The sequence below is a fragment of the Trichechus manatus genome, unplaced genomic scaffold (genome assembly GCF_000243295.1).
Source record: "Trichechus manatus latirostris isolate Lorelei unplaced genomic scaffold, TriManLat1.0 scaffold00030, whole genome shotgun sequence".
Classification (NCBI taxonomy): Eukaryota; Metazoa; Chordata; class Mammalia; order Sirenia; family Trichechidae; genus Trichechus; species Trichechus manatus.
This window is the reverse complement of record NW_004443966.1, coordinates 22,218,662-22,229,757: the sequence shown is the minus strand read 5'-3', so window position 1 is coordinate 22,229,757 and position 11,096 is coordinate 22,218,662. Positions and strand designations below refer to the sequence as shown.

Here is an 11,096-nt window from a genome sequence, read left to right as displayed (position 1 = left end):
CTCTCTGTCGGCTCTGGGGGAAAATCCTTGTCATCAATCTTCCTCTGGTCTAGGAGCTTCTCAGCACAGGGAACTCGAGTCCAAAGAACACGCTCCACTCCTGGCTCTTCTTGCTTGGTGGTAGGAGGTGCCTCTCCTCTCTGCTTGCTTCTCGCTTTCATATCGCAAAAGAGATTGACTCAAGATACAACCTAATCCTGTAGATTGTGTCCTGCCTCATTAACACAACTGCCTCTAATCCTGTCTCATTAACATCACAGACGTTAGGATTTACAACACACATGAAAATTACATCCGATCACAAAATGGAGGATAACTGCACAATACTGGGAATCATGGCCTAGCCAAGCTGACACAAATTTTTGGGGGACACAATTCATATCTGCAATTTTTGTCCAGTTGCATTTAATTCAGGTTCAAGTGTCATGTGGTAGCTTTTGTCTGCTTCCTTCTACTATGTTTGAAGTGTTTTCTTCCACCAAAAAGTTTTAATTCTCATTTTTTTTCCCCTTATAGACTTTGTATGTTCCTTTTTTGTTCATGTTTATATGTGTTGGATTTTCCCAGACCAGCAAACCATGCCATCTTATGTGGGGAATGGGTTGGTTAGCTTATGTAATTTCTCAATTCAAGACCACTCCAGCTGGTATAGTGTAGTATCTCTAACAAATAATACAAAAAATCTGATTCTTTGATAATATATTATTTTAATAAAACCCTTATTCAGCCACTTCGTTCTTCCCACTAAGTCAGGCCTCTAAAGACACTTCCTCATTCCAAGGTGTCTCACTCTCCTCCAGAAGTGGTACTCTTGTCTTAGTATTTTTCCAGCTTCTTCCTTTTGACTCCCTAGTAACTAGTGCACTGATTCACCAGATCTCAGATCTTCTCATGGTATTGTCCAGTTAAGATAAAACTCTCTCCTTCTGGCTAAACCCTAATTGATAGTAATTGTGCTCCACTACTATTAGGACCCTATCATACTCTCCCTCTCTCTCCTCTTTTTTCGTCAGTCCTTAGTTGACTTTCTGCTCTGTATATCTAAGATGTTTATTTCTTCTCTTAAAATTAAATTCAAGTCAGTAGTCATCTATGTCTCCCAGATATACTATGCCATCATATCCAATATATTTTTTTCTCTATTGATTATTGACCTTGCTCTTATTAATTTATAAGAGCTACTGTGTGGCAGTTCTACTTTGTCCTATAGGGTTGCTATAAGTCGGAACCAACTCAATGGCAATGGATTTGTTTTTTTTATCGATATATATATATATATATAAAACATTAGCTCTTTGTCATTTTTATTACAAATATCTCCACCTCCTTTTTATCTTCTTTTTGTTTGTTTATGGTATTTTGGCCAAGAATGAAATTTTCACTTTATATACCAAATTTATGTATTTTTTCTCCTCTGACTCTTATGTCTAGAAGTTTACTTAGAAGTGTCTTTGGCATGTATGTCTTCTTCTAGTGGTTTTACAGGTTCTTTTTTTTAAGAAAAAGTCTTTGATTCATTAGCATTTTATTACTCAGTAAGAAGTGAAAAGGATTCATTCATTTATTGGCTAATCTATCCTTTCCCTAATGACTTAAAATTCTACTTTAGTCATTGTATCAGTAATCTATTGCTGTGAAGCAAACTACCTCAAAACTTAGTGTCTTAAAACATCCATCATCTATTTGCTCTGTGCAGTTTGGTCTGGACTCAGCTGGGCAATTCTTCTGCTTTCACCTGAGGAAGACTACGTAGCTGGTGCAGTCAGGTGGTAGTTTGGCTGGGGGTTGACTGGTCCTGGATTGCCTACTCCCTTGCCTGGGACCCTAAGCAGAACAACTAAGCCTGTCCCTTCATGTAATTTCTCATCCTCAAGGGTGCTGACGCAGGCTTCCTGACATGGCAGTCACAGAGGCACAAGAAAGTGAAGGTCAAAGCAGAAGCTGCAAGGCCTGTTGAGATTGAGGCTCAAAAGTCACATATCACTTCTGCAGCATTCTATTGGTCCAAGCAAATCACAGGGCCAGAACAGATACAAAAGGATGGGGAACAGATTCTACTCCTTGATAGGAGCAGTGGCAAAGTCACATTGCAAAGAAGAATGCCTCCAGGAATGGCTCAACTTCTGTTAATCTTTGCAAACACTCTACTACAGTCATATACTAAATTTCCTTAAGTATTTGGATCTACTTCTAGACTTTAAAAAAGTCTTCCATCTATTTGTCATTTTATTTATGTGCCAGTACAAGGCCATTTTAACTACTGCACCTTTAAAATGTTAGATCAGGCCTCCCTCAATCTCCTTCTTTTTAATAATTTTTCTTAGAAATTCTCCCACTTCTTCCATATATCCTTTAGGATGATTGTTGTTGTTGGCTGCTGTCGAGTCAATTCCAACTCATGGTAACCCATGTGTGCACAGAAGGACTGCTCCAAAGCCAGAGGATTTTTAAGGCAGTCACCCTTCAGAAGCAGACTGCCTGGCCTGTCTTCCAAGGTGCCTCTAGGTGCATTCAAACCGAGAACCTTTCAGTGAGTAGTGAAGCACTTAACCATCTGTGCCACCCAGAGGCTCCTGGAATCATTCTAGCTCCGTTAAAAAAAAAAAAGTTGCTATTTTAATGGAATTACATTAAATTCGTAGGAGAATTTACTAAACTGTATCTTCCATCCAAGTGTACAATTTCTCCTTCCATTTATATGTTTTCTTATAAAGTTTCCTTTCAGAGATACTTCACATTTCTTGTTGTGTTTTTCTTAAGTATTTTACCTTTTTATCACTATTATAAATGATGTTTATATTTTTAGCTGGTTATCATACAAAGAAAAGTTATTAATTTTTTATCCTGAATCTGCTGATGCAAACCTTGGGCAAGTTACTTACCACATCCAGGGCTTAGTTTCCCCAATACACTTCAGAGAGTTGTTATGAGGAATAAATGATTCGACATATGTAAAAGGGCCAGGCATAAGGCGGAGGCTCAATAAATGTTACCTATTATTAGTACTAAGCCATCTTACTTAATTGATTTTTCTTTTTTCTACTACTTTTTCACTTGATTCTCTTGGGTTTTGTAGGTGTACCATATCAAAATTTTGATAACTGTGTTACCGTCTTTCAAACTTTATCTCTTTTTTTTCTTTTAGAATTTCAGTGGTTAATAATTCTAGAGCAATGATAAATAGAAGCATTTTCTTATGGATATCTCACTTCTGGCGGGCAAGAATATTTCTACTGTAAATGTTAATAACAGCTACCATAACATCCTATAGCATATCTACGGGATATACATATTTATCATACCAGGAACTAACTAACTATAGATATTTCTAAATTTGAGGCATTTAAATTGTTTCTTGATTTTTTTTCATTATTAAAACTAACAGCAAAATAGTCATCTTTATGTGTAAATATTTGGGAACAGTTTGCATTATTTCATTGAACAGCCTGAGGTCTCAAGTGAACTTCCTGAGCTCCTAATTCACATTTCTTTAAACAAGGTAACAGAATCTGCACTCCCATCAGCAGTGTATGTGAATAATTTTCTCACTGCACCTCTACTGGGAAAATTTTCAGGAGAAGGAAAATGAGGATGCTTTGGTTTACTAAGCTATTGTGCAATTACAGTAACACCCAATGGTGAAATCTAAATTTTCATCTCTCTCGTAGCACTAGGAACAATCCTGAAAGAGAACTCCTCAGAACAAGCACCAGCACAACCTTGCCTTGCCAGAACCTGATTATGTTAGAATAGGGTTTTTCAATCTCAGCACTATTGACATTTTAGGTCAGATAATTCTTTTTGTGGGAAGCTGTCTTGTACATTGTAGGACGTTGAGCAATATCACTGGTCTATACCCACTAGATGCTAGAAGCGCCTTTCCCCCAAGTTGTGACAAACAGAAATCTCCCTAGACATGGCCAAATTTCCCCTGGTTGAGAACCACTGTGTTAGGAGAATGATATTCCAGGCAATAAATACAAAGCTCATGATCACAGGTACGGACTGATGGTTCGGATACACTTTTGTTGCAGGCAGAGGAGAGAAGAAGTAGAGAACTAAAACATGGGATGGAATACTCACTTTGCTTTATAAGGTGAGTCAGAGCCAGAATTTTTTGTTTCCATTAAACTCTCATATTCCTTGGCCCTGAAAAGAAAAAAAGTTTTATTATTATTAGTTATTTTGTTGATAATTTTTATAAGCCAAACTCTTCGCTACCATTTTATTCTTACAGTACAAAAGTTGTGCTGTTAAAGTGATAAATCAGCAACATTACAACATTAATTTTAACACTTTGATTTCTAAAATGATTTCTTTAAACTAAAATGTTCTCAAAGACTGAAAAATGCATATTTCCTCTTAGACTAATATATAACAGATTTATGAAAATACTTCTGAATTTAGAAACCTGGTTCAGAATGATGTTTTATTTTTCAGAAATATTAAATCTGAAAGGATATTAAATTTCTCCATGGTAGCTGAGGTGGCTGAATACCCATGTACCTCAAGAGATACACAGTGTAAAAATAAATACAGGTAAAGAATAGTCATTTAATATTAGAAACAATTAAAAACACACCAAAAGCAAATTTTATCAGACCTTCAAATACTTTTTTGTTTTGTTTTTTTTTTGTTTATACTGGTTAAATACCAAAGGTCTGGAAAATGAGATAAACTTCTCTGCCACTGTCTAACGTGGCTCCAGTCTGCCTGAACCAGTATGTGACAGGCATCAACAGGCCATCATCTTAAGACAGGTTTAATTACAGCAATGCATTAATATTGACTTACTTTGTCAATTTCTCTTTTTGGGGGGGGGGGGGAGAAAATACCAATTTAAAGGGTCCTAGTCTCAAAGAGGAGCCCTGGTAGCGCTATAGTTAGGCATTCAGCTGCTAACCAAAAGGGTGGAAGTTCGAATCCACCAGCCGCTCCTTGGAAACCCTATGGGGCAGTTCTGCTCTGTCCTATAGGATCACTACGGGTTGTATCAATTCGACAGCAACAGGTTTGGTTTTTTTGGTTTTCAGTCTCCAAGAATGAGTCTGGTGAACTTGGAAAGAATTAGCCACAAGGGGCAGGGCTAACAGCCTTCATGAACAACTGCCTCCTTTGCCATGAGACCAGAAGAAGTGGCTGGTACCTGGCTACCATTACTGAACATTTTGATCAAAGATTCCATAGAAGAATCCTGATCAAGAGGGGGAAAACACTGAATAGAATTTCAAATTATCATGGACTCCAGATTTCCTGAAGCCACAAAGGTTGGATGAACCCCTCAAACTACTGCTCTGAGATAATCTTTAAACCATAAACCAAAAATATGCCCGAAGTCTTCTTAAAACCAAACAATAGTTTAACTTAGCTGGTAAAAAATGTGCGCCTTGAGTATTATGCTCTTTTAAGAACTGTCTTTATGGGATCTAATTGACAACAGCAACTTGAAATATTAGCTAGGAACCTTAGGGGGCAGGGAATTTATGTTAATGAGGGAGGAACAACTCAACAGGAGTGTGAGGATGGTTACACAATTCAAAGAATGTCATCGTCACTGAATTGCACATGTAGAAACTGCTGAATTGTGTATGTTTTGCTATCGTGTATATTCTCAACAACAACAAGAAACTAAATAAAATTATATATATATAAGAATTAGCCACAAGGAGGTACACCAATCCCAACAACGACTGGACACTGCTTCAACAGAAAGTGAAAGATGCAAATTATAATAAGCCCAATGAGGTAAAAGCAAACTAGTACAGGCTATGCTAGAGAACAAAAAAAATCTACATTAGAATAAAAAATTAAATTACATATTATTTCAAACTAAGTATGCTCATTGCTGTCAGCCATAACATTAAGGCATATCAAAATGGAGAAATAACCACTTGTTGTTGTTAGCTGTCGTTGAGTTGGCTCCCGACTCATGGTGACCACATGCACAATGGTCTCTTTTGATCCATGGGTTTTTTAGTGGCTGATTTTCAGAAGCAGACTGCCAGGCCTTTCTTCCTAGAGGTGCACTGGCTGGGAATCAAACCCATGTCTCCTGCATAGAAAGCGAGAATTCCACCTTGGAACTACCACTGCCTCCAACCACTTGGTAGATGCAAGTAATTGGGACCTCAACTGAAAGGTGCGAAAAATAATATTTACCCAGGTTTGACTATGCTCCAAGCATTGTGCAAGATGCTTTATGTTGTCTCTTTCAGTCCTAAAAACTCAATAAGGTATTATTCCCATTTCACAAGGAAAAAACTGAACCTTAGGAAGATGCCTGGTATAACAAAACATACATTTACCTACAACTTGAAGTGGAAGGGACTGAATCCATTCTCTCACTCCTATAGTAGGCAAATGTAACTAGAAATCTGTTGTCCAAAAAATTCTCACCTTACCTGATGTAGTAGTTTCCCACTTTTTCCTAATTTGACTCCTGTCTCAATTCACTTTTAGCAAGCAATTAAATATTTATTTCCAGAGTCCCTATTCTGTACAAACTAAACTGTGGGGAATTTTAAGGGGCATATACATAGTGGGGGTAAAGAATATACATAATGGGAATATTCAACGAGTTTATTCTCCAGAAGGAGGAAGGAGACATGAGAGCATTAAAAGACACATAACTCTACAGAGGAGAGTAAGTTACAAATAAGTACTGTGCCAACTATTCATTTTCCAGAGAAGATGCCACAGCAAGTTTCCTGAAGGAAGTGGAATGTGCACTTGCTTGAAAGATAGGTAGCATCTGAATACAAAGAAAAGAGAGGAAATCAGAGAAACGTGAGCGAACAATCCTGAACATGAGGAAAAATATAAATTATGCTTCAGGAACAGTCTAAAGGCCTATTTGCTTGGAGTAAAAGATTAAAATATGGGAATAGTGAAAGACAGAGCTAAAAATAATCTATTCAAATATTCTATCACAATTCTGATGATTTATTTTTTTAGATAATAATCCAATTTATCAATGTTTTAAAGTTTATTAGTATAGTGTTGTACACTGTATTCCTTCAGTTTTAACTCCAAACCATCTTGGCTATACTCCTTCTCAGCCATAATGTGGGATTATTTGCTTATTACTCCTTTTTATTGTTTATTACCCTTGTCACAGGCTGTTTTACCAAACTTCGTAGAGAATTAGATCTTATCAACTTCAAATTGTTCATTTTTTCTTTACAAAGATACAGTACAAAAAAGTAGCATATGTCTTTGTTAAATAAAAATAAATATATCTATCTTAGTTTCCATGAGGGATGTGACTTTTCTTCTAGTTCCTTGAGATGTTTATATCATTTCTACTTTAACAGATAACAAAATCATTTAAAGCTAAAATTTCATTCCGAGCAAAACTTTTAACACATCCTATAAGTTTCATGCTCTCATTGTTACAAATTTGAAATAGTCTGTAACTTCCATTTTGATTTATTCCTGAACAATTCTTATTTTAAACAATATTCTCTGTTTTTCTCCTTGCTTCCAAACAGCTAGTTTTTTGTTTTTATAATTTTAACTTTTTTTTTCATTTCTGTTCGGTTTGAGTTATAATTTACATACAAAATTCTCAACTTTAAGTGTACAATTCCATGAATTTTCACAACTGTGTACATCACCAACAACAAAACCACAATCATGTTACAGCACATTTCCACTACCCCACAAAGTTCTCTCCTGACTCTGCAGGCAACTTCTTCCCCCTACCCTCTTGCCTCTAGCAACCACTGATCTGCTTTCTACCACTACAGATTTCTAGAATAGCAAATAACTAGAATCATACATACACTACTGTGTCGAATGCATTCACTAAATATATCTTCAAATTCTTTCATATTGTTTTATATATATCATTAGCTCATTTCTTTTTATTGTTTAGTACATCTATCATTTGGATATACCACAGTTTGTTGATTCATTCACCAGTTGGGCATATCAGCTTTTTTCCAGTTTGGGGCTATTATGAATAAAGCTACTATGAACACTGGCATACAAGTCTTTGTGTAGGCAAATCTCTTCATTTCTCTTGGATAAATACCTAGGAGTGAGACTGCTGGGTCATATGACAAGCATGTGCTTAACTTTTAGAGGAATTACCAACATATTTTTAAAAATGGTCATTCTATCTTGCATTCGTACCAGCAAAGTATGAGAGTTCCAGCGACTTCATGTTCTTGCCAATTCTTGGTATGGTCAGTCTTTTTCATTAGCCATTCCACTGAGAGCGTGATGGTATCTCAGAGTGGTTTTAATTTGCATTTAACTAATGAGTAATGATATTAAGCAGCTTTTTATGTGCTTATTTTTTGCTCATATATATTCTCTGGTGAAGTGTCCATTAAAATATTTTTGTCCATTAAAATATTTTGACAATTTTAAAATAAGTTAGTTCATCTTTCCAGAGGGTGGTGAGTAAGGTAAGGTTTTGATTTATCTTTTGTTATAAATTTTGAATTTTACTGAATGCACAGAAGATATAAAATCTCTGCTTTTCTGGAATTAGAGAGATTTTTGTGACTCAGTATATGTATAATTTTTATACATGTTCCATGAACATTTAAAAAAAGAAAGTGTATTCTCTATTTGAAGACATCAAAACTTGATATTTACATATAAATTCAACTTGTGACTATTATTCAAATGATTGGTATCTTCATTTATGTTTTTATATACTGAAATTCTGCTTGGATAGTAACAGTCCCCCTTTGGCTGTTTTTTGTTTATTTTAAGTACTTGATATAGCTATGCTCATTATTTTATTATGGCATTCTGTTTTAGGTGTTTTTTTAACAAACAAAATAAAGCTAGATTTTTAATAGTTTGATTCAGTTGGGGACTTTTTAAAATGGCAATTATATATAAGATTTTACATATACACACACACACACACATATATAAGATTTTGTATATATATATTCTCCAAACCAAAAAAACCAAACCCACTGCCATTAAGTTGATTCCAACCCACAGGAATCCTACAGGACAGAGTAGAACTGTCCCATAAGGTTTCCAAGGCTGTAATCTTTACAGAAGCAGACTGCCACATCCTTCTCCCGCAGAGCTGCTGGTGGTTTCAAACTGTCAACCTTTCGGTTAGCAGCCGAATGTTTTAACCACTGTGCCACCAGGGCTCCTGTCTATTTTGTAATTGAGGTAAAATACACATAAAATTCATCACTGTAACCATTTTAAAGCGTACAATTCAGTAGTTTTTAGTACATTCACAATGTTGTACAGCTATCACTGCTAATTTCAGAACATTTTTATCACCTCAAAAAGAAGAGTCACTCCGCATTCCTCCTGGCCTTCAGCCTATAACAACTACTAATCTGCTTTCTGTCTCTAGAGATTCGCTAATTCTGGACATTTAAAATAAACAGAATCATTCAATATGTGGCATTTGATGTCTGACTTCTTTCGCTTAGCATAATATTTTCAAAGTTCAAGCATTTTGCAGCATATACTTCATTCGTTTTCATGGCTGAATAATTTTTCAATGTATGAATATGCTACATTTTCTTTACCCATGCATCAGTTGATGGGCATTTGGGTGGTTTCTATTTTTTGGGTACTATTAATAATGTTGCTAGGAATACTTCTGTTCAAGTTTGCACATGAACATGTTTTCAATTCTCTTGGGTACATACTTAGGAGTGGAATTGCTGGGTCATATGGTAATTCTTGTGTCTGTCAGTCTGTCATACTTTGGCGGCTTGCGTGTTGTTGTGATGCTGGAAGCTATGCTACCGGTGTTTCAAATACCAGCAGGGTCACCCATTATGGACAGGTTTCAGCAGAGCTTCCAGACTAAGACAGACTATGAAGAAGGACCTGGTGGTCTACTTCTGAAAAAACTGGCCAGGGAAAACCTTATGAACGGTAATGGAACACTGTCTGATAATAGTGCCAAAAAATGAGCCCCTCAGGTTGGAAGGCTGCACCAATGGGCTCAAACATAGCAATTATTGTAAGGATGGCGCAGGACTGGGCAGTGTTTCATTGTGTTGTACACTGGGTCACTATGAGTCGGAACTGACTTGACAGCACCTAACAACAACAACATGGTAGGTAATTCTACGTTTAACTTTTGGAAGATACACCAAACTTTTCCACAATGGCTGCATCATTTTTACATCCACCCCAGCAATGCACAAGGGTTCCAATTTCTCCATATACTTGCCAATTCTTGCTATTTTCCATTTTTTTATTATAGTCATCCTAGGGAGTGTGAAGTGCTATCTCACTGTGGTTTTGATTTGCATTTCCCTGATGAGTAATGATGTTGAGCATCTTTTAATGTGCTCGTTAACCATTTATATATCTTTCTTGGAGTAATATCTATTCAAGTCCACTGCCCATTTTTAATTTGGTTGTTTGTCTTTTTGTAGCTGAGTTGTAAGAGTTCTTTATGTACTGTGGATACTAGATCCTTATCAGCAATATGATTTGCAAATATTTTCTCCCATTCTATGGACTGTCTTTTTATTTTCTTGATGGTATTTTTATAGCACAGATGTTACTAATTTTGATGTAGTACAATCGATCTATTTCTCCTGTCATCTGTCATTTTATTTTACAGTTTTCTGTACAGTAAAGCCATGTCTTTTTTCTTTTTCTATAATTTCATTTACTGATCAAATCTTCCATGTTCTTTTTTCTTCATCTAAATCAGTTGTTCTCAATCAAGAGTTCACAATCATAACAAGTGTAAATAATGACAATTTTATTTTTCCTTTTATGATACACTCCCCCCCTCCAAATACCAATCTTACTGAATTGACTACAATATCCACTATAATCACAAATAGAAGTTCAATGGCAGATGTATCCTTGTCTTGTCTTGAAAGGGAACGTTTTCAATAGTTCATCTCTATGTATGATATTTGTTTTGGTTTATACTTTTAAACAAGGTAGCTCCCAGCAATAATTTTACTTTGCTAAGAGTTTTTCTCTTGAACAGGTGTAATACTTTTTCTAAATATACTGAAAGAATCATAGTTTTTCTATTAATATGGTAAATCATAGTGATTCATTTTCAAATATTCAACCAATCTTACATTCCTGGAATAAGCCCAACCTGGGATTTTTTACAAGGGTGT

At 35.8% G+C, this 11,096-nt stretch overlaps 1 protein-coding gene across 1 annotated transcript in view; it reads right to left on the bottom strand.

Annotated features, from left to right (window-relative positions):
• The window catches only part of SCAPER (S-phase cyclin A associated protein in the ER), a 119,099-nt gene that overhangs the window by 22,397 nt on the left and 85,606 nt on the right, over positions 1–11,096 (bottom strand). Inside the window, exon 15 of the mRNA XM_023729873.1 lies at positions 4,084–4,149. Within this exon, the coding sequence (XP_023585641.1) occupies positions 4,084–4,149 (66 nt within the window). The remainder of the gene's footprint in view (positions 1–4,083; positions 4,150–11,096) is intronic.